Genomic DNA, 18,533 nt, shown 5'->3' on the forward strand with positions numbered 1-18,533 from the left:
ACCTGATAACGACTCAACTCGTTAATAGCCTGTGTCTTTTCGTGTCGAATTAATTGATCATGCAAGAAATTGTCATGCCTACCTAAGGTCTAGACTGGACAAACAAGTTGTGTTCATGTCGTTACATATCATACCCATTATCTTAATGGGTTTTTAACGTCCAAATCGTTAACGGATTCTAAACAGGTGACCCGATAATGACCCAACTCATTAACGGGTTGACCTAAACCTATTATTATTGTGTAGCTTCGTGTCAGGTTAACAAGTTAACTGAAACTTTTTATTTTCGTGTCGGATTATGGATCGTGCAAAACATTGTCGGGCATTGTTGGCATGCAGGGGTAATTGTAATTTTCTGGTGCGTAGGGTTTAATTTGCAAAGTTGCTTGCTGCCATAAACAGAAGGCACAGCTGAGCTGAGTGAAAAAGTGAGATGAGAGTTGGGTGTGGATAGTGAATAAACAGAAAAAGTGGAGGCAAAAAAGCTATAAAGGCAATTAAATAGTTGGTGAAAGGTGGGTGGTGTAATAAATAAAGAAAATGTGACAGAAGTGGTGTGGTGCAGATTGCTTGGTTGTGACAAGGACTCAACTTTCTTTGCCCTTTATTTTTCTTAAATTACATTGCATTATTAGATTGAGATGTTTCATGAAAAATCAGAGTTGAACTCATTTTATGCATGTTGCTTTCTAATTTTAGAGAAGGATTTTTTTTTTTTATTATTATTCAAAATGGTCTCGGAGATTGATGTAACTTATCACTTTGGTCTTTGAGATTTAAAATCGATAGAAACAGTCCATGAGTTTGTCTACTATTGATCATTTTGGTCATTGCCTGGAAAATTTTCGTTAAGTAAGGACCAAAATGACAAACATATCTTCAATTTAATAAAGAATAGGCCAAAATGATATAACAAAAATTGAGAGTATTTTTATCATTTTATTCTTATTTAACAAAGATTTTACATGAAATGACCAAAATGATTGATGATTGATAAATTCAGGGATTAGTTCTATCGACTTAAAATCTTAAAGATCAAGGTGAAGAGTTATGACAATCTCAAAGATCATTTCAGCTAAAAATCCTTATAGAGAATGAACTTATGAATTTACCAACACTTGATATCCTAACATAGCGTATGGGGAGGTGTAAAGAAGTCTTTCTCGTGTTTTAGAAGAGAGATGTTTATAACAAATAGATCATTGTAGTGGTAATTATGTGTTAAAATATAGAGTATTGTATTTGATAATTTGAAATATCGTTATAATAATGTACTCGTGTACATAAATCAAACTGGGCATTCCCTTGATTACTTTTATGATGTGAAGGTTTCATAATTTTGGGAAATCACCACATTGGGTCCAATTGGATTTGTCACTCTTTTTCAATAGGATTGCATGTTAAGGCATGCCATGAGGGAAAAATGTACCAATTCCCTCTACCAAGCAACACAAATAAGAAGAGAACTTCTATGTCAATGATTTTATTTATTAATTTACAGTTTGAGACTTCAAATTATGTCAATTTCATCTCATAAAACATATTTCATGCTCAATTTTCAAAAATAAATATTTTTGTGAAAGAATGTCGTATCCACTTTTAAATGCAATCGGGATTTCAACTACAAATATGATATAATATACTCTCAACTACTTGATTTATAAATCGCTTACTCACTTCTCGAGCTTTACTGATCTTCAAAGATGCAACATGATCAGCGAAGTTTTGAAAGGGATGGATTGATAGGGTTGTGAAGTTTTGGAATTGGAGTAGCATTTTGTGTTGTCTTTATGCGTTGAGGTTTAGTGCTCACCCTTTTATGGTGAGAATTTGGAGGTTACTCAACTACCAAAAGAATGAGTTCATTGTGCACTACAAAGTTCAGGCTGTCAAGCATTTTCCCCAACTGCTGCTGCTGTCTCCACCCTCTGCAACACCAGACCAAACTGTTAATTCATCTTCCTTCCTCCCTCCCGCCCTCAACAAACCCTAATTTTTTTATAATACAATGATTAATTAATTAATACAAAATTAATCCCAATACTTGTTTAGGTAAATCCATGTATGTAACGACAGTTAAACGACCACTTTTACGGTTCTAATTTTCTTAGAAAAAAAGAGTACGGTGAAAAATGAACATGTGGTGACTAAATGTCAAGCACTATTGCCCAAAAAACCCTAACCCTAAACCTCATTAGGGCATTCTTTTTTTTCCACCAGTTTTGTAAGTGGCGGTCAGGAAGGAGAATTCTCTATCTGCGCCAACTGCTTTATCTAACTGAGGAATGTTAAGAAAACTCTTTTAAAGTGGAATTTTCGATGGACTATGTGTCGTCATGACATTTTATTGTTAATTTATGTGCCAATATTATAAAAGACTGAGTAAAAAACATGAGGTGACAGAGAGTTTATGGAGAGTCAATTTTAAGAGGGTCCCTTAGCATTTCTCTTATCTGACTTTATGATAAATGTTAAGGGGCCTCTCACAAAGTGAGACTCTTTACAGACTCTCTGTCACCTCATAGTTTAACGTTAATTTTTATACTAATATTATAAAACATTATGTCAATAAATGATAGAGATTACATTAAAAAATTTATTTTTGAAATAATCTCTTTACCATTTCTCCTAACTTTATTATTTGATATTTTTATTTTTACTTTTTCACCTTTTTTCTCTTATCCCAAGTAAAATAAAAAGTATGGAATATACTAAATATAGACAATTGACAGTAAAACGACATGGTCCAATTGAGGCACCTTCTGCAATGTATTTACCTTTGCCTTTGTGTTTATAACTTGCTTTTTCTGCAATTTATTTACCTTTGTCTTTGTGTTTTTAACGTGCTTTTTCTGTGGTGTGCCCTCGTTGACACAAATTCTCGACCAAAAGAATACCGGCAGCCTTGGAAGGAGGAGGAAAAAACTAACAAGAACAAGACGATGCATGAATGGGACCATTTTTTTAACTTTTTTAGTGGAGGGACTTTCCATAATCCATATAGTTGGTAAATGTTAGCCTTTGAATTCTCTGTAACAAGTAGGGGTGGGTACAATCCGATTTAATTTGCTTTGCTCTGAAAAAACGTAAGTTAAACTGAACCAAATAATGTTGAGTCAATTTATGTCATTATCAAAGAAAATTTTTCATGCGAAGTCATGCACGTTCATCCCACTTATGAGACTTAGGATAGGTTCTTCAATTTTCAATCAAGCACTCCACATTATAATAACCTAACAACTACAAGAGTAATAGCTTAATAGTTTTCTTTTCTATTACCTCTTTCAACAAAGTGAATACCTAGCGCCACTGAATCAATAATCATGTGCGCTAGTTAGGGGCGGATGTATACTGGAATCAAGGTGGTCGCAAGATTACACGGAGTTCGAAAAATTTACATATGAAGGTCTTCCGATTATTCTCTAATATTTGGTACTAGTTTCTTTTGTCCTTACCAAGTGTTTGATATAATGTTTGATGGGTATACCTTGACAGCTTGCGTCAACAACACTTGACAAATTCTCTCAATATCAATCATCAGATTGTTTCGACATATGTCGATATTTGATGATATGCACGCAACATGGTTTGACTAACGAAAACAAGCCCACCAAGTTGTTAGGCGAAATGCCTTAGTGAAAAAATGAATTTTTTTTGCGCACTTCGCGCTCTGTTTCTAGATCAACCCTATGACCTCCTAAGGTTCAAATCCTAAATCTACCACTAGCAATCGCTCAATATTATGAAACTACATGGTACAATATAAGTGAGCGACATACTTAACATGTTGTTGATAATTTTTCAATGTGACGGTGACTGGAAAATGACCTATTTACTCCCATTCACTTTATTTATTTCTCATGGGCTATTTGGGCTTTTCAATAGTGTCTTTATTTATGGGTGAGCCCAAGGAAGCCCAAATCATGCAAAAACCCTAAATCTCCCAATTGAATTTGCACACTCAACTGAGTCAACTCTGAACTGAGAAATTGTGGAGCTCTGATTTGTGCAGGGAAGAGATGGCAGTTAATGGAAGCACCAGCGTAAGCAGAAAGCAGCTGATACTATCAGCTCTCTGCAAATACTTCTCTCTCGATCCTGTAAGCAACTTCATATCTCTCAATCAGCTTCAAGTTTTTAACTTTTTTGCCACTTTGATTGCTCAAGTTTTGAGCTCGATATCTGCAGAAATCGTTGCCAGAAAACATCGCTGGCGATGAAGTCACGAGCTTGTACTCAACCGTACTCAAATCAGCCAAAAACGGCGCCGCAGGGGAACTGAAACATGGGGTAATGTTTTTTTCACTGCCTCAAAAGCTTAGTTGAATTGGATTTCTGGTAACTATTATGTGATCTGCAAGTAAAAGTTTTGTGTTTTGGGGTTTGTAGGTGGTGAATTGGATAAGATATGCAGAGGGTTTTCCTACAGATTCCGAGGCATGCTCTGGAGCTCTCAAGGGGTTGAATGAAACCTTGGCTGATGTGTCAGTGCTTTTGGGCAATGGGTTCACCCCCTCTGAAGCTGATGCTGTTGTGTTTGCTGCAGTGCATTCTTCTGTGGTATGGATAATGGATTGTTCTTCTGCATGCATGCGTTTGATCTTGTTTCGCATTTTTCGATACCTTTGCGATTTGTAACTCTGTTGATGTTTTTGCTTAAGAAATGCAAGACTGTTTAGTTGTTAGTATTTTCTGGAATTCTTTTTGAATTCGCGCACGCACATTTTGTCCCAATGTGGCAGCAATGGCGCTTGAAATCACTGGTGATTTTGTTGAGTGGTTTATATGCAGATTGGACTTTCAAATTCAGATAGGCAAAAGTTGCCGCATTTGTTGAGATGGGTGGATTACATCCAGGTACGTCCCCATGTCGTGAGTAGTGCTCTTATCTTTAATTCAGACTCAGTGAAGGTTCAATCTCACTGTCCACTGTCCAGGGCTCTCCCTTAAGTTTATGAGCAACACTTATCAAACCGTGCCAGTAATTTCAGGTGGAATAAAGTACCATGTGGTTACAACTTCTGTCATTAGATGCAGAAACATGAGTTTCTTGTTATTGTTTCCGTGTGTAGCTTTCAGAAATGTCATAGTCAACTAGTGCTCACAACTTTTTTCTCCTCCAGAACAAGGTGGATTTCGGGGACATACTTGAGAAGATAGTGATAGAGAAGGATAAATTTGATTTTCGAGTAAGTAAAATCTACTATTTAACTTGAATCCCTATTTCAGTTTTGCTTCTGTGAACCTGATATTGCAATACAAGGGAAATATTAAATGTTGAAAAGATAGTAAAAAAAATGTTTTCTTGTAAATCACAAAGTTGACTTATGTTACTCCATATCCTTTGATCGTTATGCATGCAGAAGTTGGATGAATTGCTGGGAACAAAAAGTGCGGGTAAGGTGGAAATTGATTCAAATGCAAAGAAGACTGTTCAAAGCGCAAAAAGTGCAGACAAGCCAGAGGCAGACCTGAACACAAAGAAAAGTGATGCTGGGGTACATCCTTTTAAATTTTCACCCGTTCCTTATCGTGTACAATCAAATAATCTTACCCACATATGAGATGTTTCTTTATAATCATATTAATTGTAAATTCTATGGCTATACGTAGATGCATAATGATGCTTCATACATGTAGTTAATAGAAAAACTCAATTATTTGAGAAGAAAATTTATATGGTTATCTAACTTATCTTCTAAGAATGCTTTGGATTTCTGCAAAGATGAATTCATGTAATTTCTTTTTAGAAAAAAAACATAGAATTGTGAAATAATTAACGGTACCAAACAGTGTAGTAGAGTAGGCTCATGCACCACTGTTCCTTATCCGAAGACCAAGTAGCTAGATGTATAATTATGGGTATCCACCACCTAAGTTCTTTAACTTTTATTACAAACAATACCCATACTACTATGTGAGATATCTGTACAAAACTACTTTAGTTGTATAATTAAACTTTCTAGATAGAAATTTCCATACCGTTCCTTTCAAATATAACTGGGAAGAACCATTTTGCCCTTCATCAGTTAGTTGACCAACATTATATCTGATCTCTCTATTTCAAATATAGATGGTTGGGTTTCTGGAGTAATGCTATTCATACCATGTTTTTATACCACATTTCTATACCACCTTAGGTGGCATCTGATGTGGACAGCCACATCATTTGAAAAATTTGCAAAACCCAAGGAAAGGAAGGAGAAAGACTCCTTGTATACCACAATCATCATTTAATTAACTAGTTTTTCTTAATTATTGTTTTATTAAATAATGAACTAAATTTAAAAATCCGATTAATTCATATGAAGTGGCTGTCCACATCAAATGCCACCTAAGGTGGTATGAAAATGTGGTACAAAAACATGGTAAACTATTACAGTCCGAACCAATGCTTCTACTTTCAGATTTCCTTGGTATACTGTTCTTTGATGACCTTTTTATTGGAATTTTTAGGTAAAGGCAGCAGGAGATGAGAAAATTATTTCAGATAAGAAAGCAGATAAAAAAGCAGATAAGAAAGCTACTGAAGAGAAGAAAAAATCGCCAGAAACAGAGGCAGTTGAGAAAGACAAAGAAGTAAGTGTCAGTTTATTGAATATACAGGTTGGCCTCGTGCACAAAGCTTGGAAGCATCCGTCTGCTGATAGGTGTGTGGGCTACATTTTTTCTCTTTCTTTTTGTCTAGGTGCCCCATTAATTCATTAAAAAGCTAATTAAACTGCTGGCTGTCTTACCTTGAAGTTTGGACTCTGAATGCTATTGCATATCTGGAGGATGCAAAATCAGTCATAACCCATGTTTTAAAACTTGATACAGTTTACTGGTTGAGGAGATAGATGTCGGAGAAGCTAAATTACGGCAAGTGGTTAGCGGCTTGGCAAAATATATCAGTCCAGAGGAGTTGACAGTATGGTTACTACTTGATCTTTTGGAACTAGACAGTTTTTTACATAATCTTTTGCATATTTTCTGTTCATTTTATTTTCATAGTTTAGACAGATGAGTGTCACACTTAATTTCTGATGTATCCACTCGGTGCATGCACTATGCAGAACCGTCATGTTGTGCTGATTACGAATGTGAAACCTGGGAAGTTACGGGATGTGATGTCACAAGGACTGGTACGTGTCTCTTCTCATTTAACTTATATTTTTTGCTGCTGAGGTAGTTTTATGAGTTGGAAACGGGATGTTGTTTACTCCTGCACTGCTTAACTAGTAATCAAAATCATGTCTTCATTATCAAATCTATACTCAAAGTATTCAAGTTTTCACTCCAATCGGTCATAGGCAATATTTATAATCCCACCTACTATTCTCTAGTATAAGATCCCAAATTGGCTTATGAAGAGTCCTTTATTAGTGAAAGCTGAATGTTTCTAAACTTAGCTTCTACTAAACACATATAAAGGTATGGATTTCATTTGTATGCATGTATTCAGGTGCTATGTGCTTCTAACGAAGATCACACCCTTGTAGAGCCTTTGCTCCCTCCACAAGGGGCTAAACCGGGGGAACGTGTGTCATTTTGTGGGTGAGTTAGCTGAAACTACTTGGAGCTTAAACAGACATTTTCTTTCATTGGTAACTTCTCTTGACGTGCACTTCTTTCTATTCAGGATTGATGGAAAGCCAGAAGATGTTCTGAACCCAAAAAAGAAACAGCTGGACAAGATCACTCCTGTATGTATTCGTTGCTCTCGTTTTGTGGATCTTCTTAGTGTGATTAGGGGACAACCATAGATGTGCTGCCTAATTTAATTAGACTGTTCACAACTTAATTAGACTAGTTATTACAGTTGTGGCAATTTTATGGAGGCATTGACAGTTATTACAGTTGTGGCAATTTGGTCAGAATAGTCATAATCTCCCCTCTCATCAATTTTGCATTAAGTATCTCTACACATTGCATTTATGATGCTTCAAAGTTAAAATTGGGCATATGAATCTCATGTGTGTTTCATCGTTGCAGCATCTTTTCACTGACGATAAGGGCGTGGCTACCTTCAAGGGTATTCCATTTATGACCTCGGCTGGGCCTTGTACATCATCCATCCCCAAGGCAACCATCAAATGATCATAACTTGCCCTTACAACCAATGTAACTCTCCTTATTCAAGGAAGTTCTCGCTCTCCATTTAGTTCTACTTATCAGATGTGAAGATGTTATGGAATTACAGGTTCATGTTTCGTTTTCGGTAAAGAAAATTGCTTTCATGTCGCTTATACTGTTATATCAAATGGTTTCACACGATCAATTTGAACCCGGAGATGAAGTGCCGATGTGCCATTTCAAATTAGGCTAAGAGGATTACGAGAAAAACCTGTCTACACCCGTTTTTAGGTCACTTGTACATAATTGTATGTGCGAGGAGAGACCCGTTTTGTGAAACAAAAGTACACACGAGCAGAGTCAAGTTTTACCCTCATTAGGATAAGAGGGAACCAATCACGAGAAATTTAATGCATACTGCAACGCATTGTATGTCTTATTTTAAAGTATATTTTATATTATGACATGCGATGCATTATTTTCTATTTCAGTATACCAAAAACTCTCCCACTACTCACGACGAGATTGATATAACTCACATTTTTCCTTAAAAGCTAGGCAAAGCCATAACAAGTGGACCAAACGGCAAGGACAAGTCAACGTCAGTTACCAAGAAGTCGTTATCCGAGATAGATTTACCAGTCTTTGTCTGTAATCTGTTGTTGAAATTGTACTGTATGCTTTCTAAATTGCAATTTACAGAACAAAGCACGCATTGAAATTTGAAGGTTCAGCTCTTGGAGGGATTTTTCGGTGTACCCGGCACACCAAAAAAATTTGGTGTACCCTCACTCATAATGGTGAGGGTGCACCAAAAAAATTTGGTGCACCCTCACTTTTTGTACACCAAAAAAATTCTAATGAGTGAGGGTACACCAAAAAAATTTGGTGTACCCGGTACACCTAAAAATTTTCGCAGCTCTTGACCCTAGTCCGCAGGCACCAGCTAGTAATATTTTAAAATAAGTAACGGAACATGTACTACGTTGTTAACTTGTTAACCACATGTTTCATCCAAGATATACTTTCTTGAAATGAATTAATGTCTAGAAACAGAGACAACAAACTCGTTTTATGTAATTGCCTTTTTTTTTTTTTTTCCTTCTTACGGTTGAAATAAGGATATTTAAGCTCACGATTCAGATAGTGTTTCTGTGAGTTTGGGACGAGCAAAACATAGTTTTTTTTTTTTTTTAGTACATCGATTTTTTTACATTAAAGGGAGAGGGAGATCGGTTAAGCCACACAATAAGCAGTCTAATTTGGTATTGAATTCGTCATCCATAAGATTCGAATCTAAGACCTCTCACTTCTATTCGAATCTAAGACCAGAGCGTAATTGTTACTGAAAGACTCACTATTTGGTCCGTGCAAATTGTCTGTTGTTTGGAGTATTGAGTAGAAGGAAAGACATGACAAAGGTTCTGTGTATTTACGTACGTAATATGTAATATGTATGTGTCGGATATGCATGGATTCTGCACCAAGACAGATGGGATTCGGATCTTTTTGACGTATGGTGATATGGTGTAGTAACTCCACCCCCTCCATCCTTTTGACCAGATTTACTCAAGCAACCACCAATTTTGCTGTTTTTCAATCCAATCCATCCTTTTCAAAACTATGAAAGGAAATTCAAATTTGAGTCCAAAATCGACTACATTAACGTAAGTCTCCTCAATTCTTCTTGAGTATCTATATGCACTAAAGACTAAACTTTATCACTATTTAATCGAGCAATCCTCTGTTACTTAAATCAAGTTATTAAATCAAATTCAACGATTAAATATGTGTTGTGTCAAATGTTTGTAGATATATACTTAAGAAATATTAAAATCAAAATTCACTTTGGCACTCTTGTCCTTAACCATTAATCGAAGTTTTCATAGAGCACTAGTTGATGTTTCTTCCTAAATAGAACTAGCATTTAGAAAATTATCCTGAAAAAAAAAAACTTGAAAATCAAGATTTACAAATACAAAAGATGGGGTGCACTTTTTCATAATGTAGAATATAATTGAGTGATATAGAAAATGAGCGGTTGAAATTAGAAGTAGAAAATATACTAGTAATAGTTATTAAATATAACAGTAAAAAACATTGAGTTCTACGTAACATTAGAAGAATGCTCGAAAATTATGGATTTTAAAATTGTTGGGGGTTTGAATTTATGTCGCAAGGTCCAAAAGGGGTAATAATGAGGTCATGGTTATTGTTGTATCAGCAGCCAGCAGCAGTAAAAACCTGCTATAAAATGAATCAAATGGCATAATTTAGCAGCTGTATCCATGCAGATTGCTGAATTCTGATACCGACTAATTTTCTCTGCACACAGAGAGAGAAAATCATAGAGATAGAGAAGATAATAAAATATACCAAGTCACAGATATTTCGTGATCTTCTTTGGGTTTCTACCTTTGATTTGATTCGATTCAGTTCTCTCTCTCAAATCTCTATAAATACAAAAATCCCACCTTCCAGAATCCACATTACGTGTTGTTCAAACATTTCCCATGAGTTTGTTTGTTTAAGTTTTAATGCACGAATTTGAATCCCCATATGCTTAATTGTTACTGTCAGATTCAGACAAGTCGTTTCGTTTTTGGTCTTATGTAATTAAATCGTGTCTGTTACACGGTTACAGGCTACAGCAACTGCGTTTGTTATAAGTCTCTCTCTCTCTCTCTCTCATTCTGCAGTTACGTCTTTGCTTTCTTTTGGCTATTATTTTTGTAAGTTGGTGGGTGAGAGAGTGAGAGGAGTTATTATTTCTAGGGTTTAAGAAATATGGAGGCTTCTTCTTCTTCCTCCTCCTCCTCAAAGGGTTTCATGGCAAATGTGGAGCAACCCCATGTTTTAGCCGTCGATGACAGTCTCATCGACCGAAAACTGATCGAAAAGCTACTCACAAATTTGTCTTGCAAAGGTAACAATCTCTCTGCTTGAATCCTGCACAACCCTCCATTTTCTTCTTTCTTTTTATAGTTTGCTCTATATTCTCATGCTAATTTACTTGAAAATAAATGGTAGTGATTTTTACACTCTTGTTTTCTCCGTGCACGAGGAGAAAGTATAAGTGTAGGAATCACCTCCCGGAAGAAACGCTATATTGTACATTTTAATGGTTTATTTATTGCTTAATAGAAAGATTAAGAAGACTTTATAATGGTGAATTAAATTAATATTAAGCTGTTTAATGGAAATAAAGTATATTAAAAACAGAGTGTATTTTTGCTTGGTAAATAAAAAAGCTAATGATTTTCTTCTATTTGGTGCAGTGACAACTGCAGAAAATGGGGCAAGGGCGTTGGAGTTTCTGGGCTTAGGAGATCAACAACACAATAGCTTGGAGAGTAATGTGAGTAGCTAATTACCATTAATCCATCGTATTAATTCAATATTTAAGCTTTACACTGAGAAGGGAGAAGGGTCTTGTTCTTACTTGCAGGTTTCAAACTCAAAGGTAAATCTGGTAATTACTGACTATTGTATGCCCGGAATGACAGGCTATGAACTTCTCAAGAAAATCAAGGTATTGCAGATTTTTTGTTAAATTTTTAGCATGTAATTAATATGGTTTAATATATAATCGTGCTTTATTTTCTTAATTACCCTTTTGCAAGCAGGAATCATCAATCATGAAGGAGGTTCCAGTGGTGATTATGTCATCTGAAAACGTACCGAATCGGATTGACAAGTAAATATGAACTGATTATTTTTCTTTCCTTTATTTTTTTTTTTTGTTTTGTTTTATTTATGGTTTTAATTTCTAATTAACAACAGGTGCTTAGAGGAAGGAGCTCAAATGTTCATGCTAAAGCCACTGAAACAGTCAGATATAAAGAAATTGAGATATCATTTGATGAACTGCAATAGCTAGAAAAACGTGTCTTTTTTTTTTCCTTTCTCTGGAGAAAGAGTTGCAAATAGCCTAAGAGCTAGTTCAATTAATAAGTTTTTCTGTGGAACATAGCATGGTATGCACTGGAGATTTAGTCTATCAAATTTTTATATTTTCCCTATGACATAGGAACTTCGTTCAAAATGCTAATTTTTAACTTTGGGTTTTGTTTTGTTCAGGACTTGTTATCTCCACCTTTTTAAATTATTGTTTGAGGCACAAATACTTCCAATTAGTATTTATCTTGTTTAGGAATAAAAACTATCAAATTGACTTTTTAGAAAAATGAAGGAATGCTATTCTATTGCTTCCAATTAGTATTTATCGTCTTTGTTTTAGCCATTAGTTTGAACAAATCAAAGGAAATTCAATGGCCAGATTAAGAAGAGCGCAGAAGTAGAAATCACTCATCATATCATGCAATTTCTTGAAATTATTATATATGTACAGAAGTTGTATATAATGATTAAAAAGAAAAGAAAATGGACAGGAAAATTAGAGTCTAAATTCAATGAACTATATGATTCTTGGATAATTTGCTTTGCAATTTGCAGAGAAAAAGCTAAAGAATCATGAGATGTACAATCAAAATCAATCATATTCAAATCAAAATTCCTAACTGCAACAATTTCTAATTGATGGAATTTGGATTCTTGTAGACTTTTGACATATGCCAAATCCCTAACTTTCTATATATCTAAATGTGTTCTCTCCCCAAGGACCCCAAACCTTCGTATTCTGCAGGATAACAAGGAAAATATCGTGATTCACTTCCTCATCAGAGACAAGGCCTCGAAAGTAAACCTCAAATACGCGCAATCACCCATGTAAGCTTTTGTCCAACCCTTGATCTTTCCTTGACATGTATATTTATTTACACAAGGATCCAGGACGTACCAAATAAAAAAAGATGCAGCAAAACCTCAAACATTTCCACCAACGCACAATTGAGGTCATGAAAACTCATGGAAATGTCTATGGTGGTGATGGTGGTGGTGGTGGCGGCACTTATCCAATCCAAAGCACTGCATGACAGGAAACAATGTCACGAACACGCATCTCCCTATCCCTCTAGATATCGAGGACACTGAAAAACAATGGCACGTCCTCTTTGGATTTCGTAGGCTCTTCTTTATTCCGTTGATGGAGTGATCATGGCCAACACAGCGAGAACCGCAACGCTGACGCTTTCCCATTACCTACTAGCAGTCACCTAAAAAAATCCAAAATCCATGCATTCATATCAAAAAACTGACGACCCAATTGTTTAAAACAGAAAGGAAAAAAAAAAAAAAAAATCAATGTTCATAGCTTTTTTCAATTTTTGCTTAACAAACCTTGAGAAACTCTTGGTGTTGGCGATGGGGAGCTTCAATTTTCTCCCTTGGTTTTGACAAGAGAGAGAGAGAGAGAGAGATTGAATCACAACTTGTTTAGCAATGCAATTTGATTTAGAAGGTTGAAATGGAAGCTGCTTAAAATTAAAAGATGGAGTTTAAAAATTAATCAACTGATTAAATTTGTTTAATTATGGATGGATGTGATTAACTAGAAGCCAAAAGAACGTGCTTTTTTGATAAATAGCGATCAAGGTTCTTTGTTATTTGTACAAGCAAGGTGCATCTTTTTCTTGCGCGTTGCTTGTGTGGTTGGCAATGGCATTCCTAATCTTTTGCGATTTTAGTCAATTTTTTTTGTGTGCGTAGAAATTAAATGTTTAAGGATAAATGTTCTGTCGAGTCACATATCCTTATTGGACTAGAATGTATTAAAAGTCTAAATTAAGAAACTACATTTGTAATATGTACACCATGTCCTGTCCGAACAGATCGATGATGGTAACAAGACCCCTAGGAGCAGAGAATGGGTTATATAGGAAGTTTTATTCCCACATTATGGATCGCGACTTTCGCCGGTCCCTCAGTCTATGATCTTCCAATTTATTGAGCTCTACTCGCTCGTCTACGCTTCAACCCGGCAAGTAATAAATTAATAGCTAGGTTTCTACTTTTTACATTGGTATGGAGAGAGATTGTTAAGGTCTTAACACATTAGGTGTCATTAGGTGCAAAAGGAAAGATTAAATTAGACATTAAACATGATCTATGAAGTTGTTTATGACAAAGATATTCACTTTGGGGTCTATAATTAGGGTTAGTTGTAATATCGGTTCTTAAATTAATGCCCGAGCTTCGTTCCCGCAGTTTATTTGTGATTATGTGCTCCTCAAATTTGGTCACTTATTGCACATTAAGTCATTTATGTCAATTATGTCTCATTTCTCGCATATTTTAGGAGGGCAATGATTTTTTCATGTTCCCTACAAAATTTGTTACTAATAACACATTACACCCCTCCCCGACCATCACAAACCCCACTCCTCCCCTCCCCACCCTCAATCAGCCTCGACTTCCCCTCCATATCCACTCTTCCTCTTAGAGCATCTTCATCCGTTGATGGAGGGCAAGGGCAATGAAATTGCTTTTACTATTTACTAACTATTTACTCTGAACAGTAATTGTCTATGTGCGAGTTCACTCGTTTCGAAGGAATAAGACAATGACGATTACTATTCACAAATATATTTTTTATTTTTTAATCTTTGCTTCGTCTTATTCTCACATATTTTTATTGCTGTAGATTTTTGAATAATGTTGAATGTTTAGTTTGCAAGTGTGTTGAACTTTGCAAGATTTTTAAAGTATGAATTTTGTAAGTTATTTTAATTTTTTTTTTTGACAATTCTATGATTTTTTTAGAGTTGGATTAATCCTAATTATTAGATTGGGCAATTTTTCGAAATCAAAGATCACAAAGAGCTGCGGCATAAAAAAGTCAGCTGGGCTTCCCCCCGCCGGGGGGTTGCCTGCTGGGCTTTCACTCGGGCGCAAGCGCTTGCAATTGTTGAAGGGGCCTTTTTATATAATTGCCTCCCACACTTTTCATCGGTTGACGTCGTTTGTTTGGTCCAAATGCAATACATCCAATTGCCAGTCTATCAATAGCAACCATTATAATCGGTAAGACTTACGAAGTATTAACTTTTATGCATAACCCGAAAGCTATCATTTCTTCCCAGAACACAGGCTACCAGAAAATATAGTTGCAACAACTGATGCCAAAGCTGCTTTGCCGGGTGCCGATTATCGCTTTCATGCGGTCTCTGTGCAGGTCTTTCATTCCCTTTCCTATCCTGGTATTACATTATTAACTTAGGGCGTGTTTCACACTGCTTCTAGAGGTTAAAAGCGCTTTTTGACTGCCAGGAGAAATTTTTTAGTGTGACCAATACACGGGATGGTACATCACGTATCACTATGGGATATGTGTGCTAAAAGTTAATAACTTAAAAAATAAAATTTTCTCGACAACTAGAGGCTCTTCTTACTACATTTGGCAGAGAAACCTAAACTTGATTATCGTTTGTAGAAATGCACTTCCAAGTTCCAAGTGTGCTTCTCGAAGAAAATCTCAAATCTTCTCTAATATAAGCTCTTCTAACCTTCCTACAGAAGTAGTCCCAAACGAGCCCTTGGAGCTTTTCTCAATCGATATCTGAAAAGCACTTCTGCATGATAGGTTTAGATTAAGCTCTTTCCTATCAGACAATGTAAGATTGGTGTGCTGCTTAATCGACAACCTTGAAAATGCTCTACTCCGAGGCTAGTACCCGAATCCTCGTCTCTGATATCACAGTTTCGCTTGTCGCTTCTTGATGGAATTGCAGAAAATGTACGTCCAGGCTTGCCCTTCATATCAATTAGCAAGGGCCTAGAGCTCAATACGTTGAGTACCATGTCTCAGATCATCCCCCGAGCATTTAACAATCACTGGCCTATCAGGAATTTGGAGACATTATGCTTACATGCTTACATGTCTTGTATCGGGGGAGCAGCTTGAATCAGGTGGAAGAGGGTGCATCAACAGCAGGAGCTGTGATTGCACTGGCACAGAAGTACAACGTGAAGATGCCGGTTTTGACCGTAGTTGCGCGGAATATCGACAGCTAACTAAACGAACGGACCCCGAAAGCCGTTGTCCAGCTGATGAGCCTCCCTCAGGTCCTCCTCCGTTCCCTCTCCCCATTGCATTAGATAACAAGAATATAAGTTGTGGTTTTGGTTGTTAATTCATTAGGGTTTTACATTTCCAACTGCAGGTTGAAGAAGTCTGAACCTGTTGACCACAAGTGAGAGTTTTTGCAAAATTCAGATTACACTTTTTTGCAGAGGTTTTATAAACAGCAGAATTCATCATACACTGAGATTCATCCCCTTTGTGTTCATATCTCCGCCTAAATTCAAACAGGAGGACGATTTCTTGTTGATCTGATCAAATAATTGACGCTGACCAATTAGATAAATGCAACATAACATAGCATATTATATATAAAAGTTGACTTACACATACAACTCGTTGACTTAACACATACAATTTGTTGCCTCTGTCTATTACAAAAGAAAAGAGAAGATCTTGTGGGTTATAAGCAACAAACTCACAACACTTATACCAGCAAACATGCTGGAGAGGAACTTTCCTGCAGCGGATGCGACTGCAACTGCGACGGTATTCAAAACTAATCAAATTGTTTTGTGTAGTCAAGTATGCAGTCTTCTCAATCCGCATCTCTGATATTCCTGTGGCTAACGGTACAAGCCAACAAGTTATGAACTTCCCTCTTCAAACCAAGCAGCAATTGCCTGAGGCTATTACTCGCGCTTTCCCCGTCTGATTGGTCCTCTTCCTCTTCCTCTGACGCACCAACATCCAACCCCAACCCCGCCGCCGACTCTGTCGGATTCACACCACAACCGGGCGAAACAAGAGTCTCGCAATACACTGTCTCCTGCAGCCAATGATTCGCACCCTTGATGTCGACGTGTTCGAATGTATTGTCTTTTGTATCTAATGTCACAAACCTCTCCCCTCCAACGCTCATCAGCAAAGCTCCCTTCTTGGTAAAAGACAGCGGCATGTACCGAAACGAATCGAGGAACGGGTCTTTGGTCGGAATCCTTGGAAACTTCGAAGTGGTGATGATCTTACTCCAGTTCTTGTCATCTTTTGTTCCCCAAACATGAACATCACTCAACCTCCGAGTGTGGACAACACAAAGGTGGTCTTTCAAAGATCCAATCCATGCTATACTCCGACCACTCTCATCTGGCGGTGGCGGCACCACCTTAAACTTCTCCTCGGCCAAATCGAATCGAAGGATCAGGCACCTTCCCGAATTGTGGTCCTCTGCCATCCAATACAACCCGCCATTCACTTCCGTTGATTGGAAAATATGCTCAATGAAAAACGGCGGCGTATCCTCGTCTGGAATCTTCCTCCAGAAATTGGTTTTTAGTTCCAATACCTCGACTTGCGGCTTGTAACCCGCAACTTTCAGCCGGCAATAGTTCGACGGGACTCGAACAACCTTGTAATCATCGATTGAGGCATCGTAACCCAAACCCAGCACCTCCCTCGTACTTCTGAAATTCTGAGGAGAAGGGAGCTTCCGGTACTCCTGGATCGTCGGGTTGTAAATTACAGCCACACCCTCGATCCCATCATTGATAACCACACAGAGCAGCCCATCGGAGTGTCCCTTTACGTAATACGGCAAGTTCCGAACCAGATCGAAGTCAAGCTCGACAGTCTCGACAACACTGTTGTTTTCGGACTCCATTGACAAAAGGGTGTCGCAGTAACGCGACAAAATCACACGGGTGCTGGTTCCCAGCTCGGATTGGAACATGGCTCGGTTTTTCTTCAGAAGGGCTTGGACGAAACTCGGGCTTTTAATCAGAGAGCACCATGGTTTGCAGACGCACCTGAATCGGACGAGGGATTTGGGGGGAAGCCGTTTGAGGATGTCGACGATGAGTTCTTCCGGAAGCTCCATTGGGTTTGGGTTTAGCGGCGGCGTCGGCGGCTGGTGTTTGGCGGTGGTTGGGGTTGTGTGTTTTTCTTGTTGGGTTGGGTGGAGTGGCGGCGAGGTGCCCATCTTTGCGTTGGCTTCCGTGACTAAACAATCTCAAAGGCTATCTTGTATTCCTGGCTTGGGGGTGAGGTGTCGGCGCGGCGCCGTGGAAAGCTTTCCATCTGTCCCGAGACAACGAGCGCCCATGTGATGTGTGGAAAGCAGAGTGATGCTGCTTGTTTGTGTTGTCTTCCGCTTCGTCAGTTGTTACTCTTTCTCTCTCTCTCTCTCCCCCACGCGTCTTCTTTGTCGTTGTCAGATTTGGTATTGGGAGTTAAAAGATAAGGGAGCATTTTTTATCATCATCGTTTAGTGTGATGTATGTTCATCATTCTATTTATCATTATTAGATGTGTTTGAATTTCAAAATTCATGTAGTAGATAATTACAAATCATAAAATTCAAACTCATTTAATAGTAATAAATATGATAATGAACATATATCACATAAATGATGATGAACAAAAATGTACTCAAAAGATAAAATGTTTAAAATGAATCTCTATTATTTTTACTTTTGATGTTAAATTCAAATGTTAGCAATCATGCACTCTTAGAAAGCAAGAGCACTCATTTCGTAGATCACACGTTGTTGAACAACTTGAA

General features: G+C 37.2%; 3 protein-coding genes across 3 annotated transcripts; 2 read left to right on the top strand and 1 right to left on the bottom strand.

Moving 5' to 3' along the window:
- Nucleotides 1-3,940: 3,940 nt before the first annotated feature.
- LOC103940650 (tRNA-aminoacylation cofactor arc1) lies at nt 3,941-8,223 on the top strand. Its single transcript, XM_048590381.1, has 12 exons — nt 3,941-4,100; nt 4,189-4,290; nt 4,390-4,560; nt 4,792-4,857; nt 5,124-5,189; nt 5,364-5,498; nt 6,457-6,650; nt 6,820-6,910; nt 7,056-7,124; nt 7,445-7,536; nt 7,622-7,685; nt 7,975-8,223. The coding sequence occupies exons 1-12, from the start codon at nt 4,020-4,022 to the stop codon at nt 8,077-8,079; spliced, it is 1,236 nt and encodes a 411-aa protein (XP_048446338.1). The 5' UTR covers nt 3,941-4,019; the 3' UTR covers nt 8,080-8,223.
- A 2,619-nt stretch (nt 8,224-10,842) lies between these two features.
- On the top strand, nt 10,843-12,128 carry LOC103952825 (two-component response regulator ARR17-like). The gene is made up of 5 exons (XM_009364512.3): nt 10,843-10,981; nt 11,334-11,413; nt 11,504-11,587; nt 11,682-11,752; nt 11,839-12,128. The coding sequence occupies exons 1-5, from the start codon at nt 10,843-10,845 to the stop codon at nt 11,933-11,935; spliced, it is 471 nt and encodes a 156-aa protein (XP_009362787.2). The 3' UTR covers nt 11,936-12,128.
- Nucleotides 12,129-16,314: 4,186 nt separating this feature from the next.
- LOC103940652 (putative F-box protein At3g16210) lies at nt 16,315-18,038 on the bottom strand. The gene has a single exon (XM_009350807.3). The coding sequence runs from the start codon at nt 17,949-17,951 to the stop codon at nt 16,572-16,574; it is 1,380 nt and encodes a 459-aa protein (XP_009349082.2). The 5' UTR covers nt 17,952-18,038; the 3' UTR covers nt 16,315-16,571.
- Between the last annotated feature and the right edge of the window lie 495 nt (nt 18,039-18,533).

Source organism: the organism of the source record quoted next, unplaced genomic scaffold (assembly GCF_019419815.1).
Source record: "Pyrus x bretschneideri cultivar Hongxiangsu unplaced genomic scaffold, Pyrus_bretschneideri_v1 Contig32, whole genome shotgun sequence".
Taxonomy (NCBI): domain Eukaryota; kingdom Viridiplantae; phylum Streptophyta; class Magnoliopsida; order Rosales; family Rosaceae; genus Pyrus; species Pyrus x bretschneideri.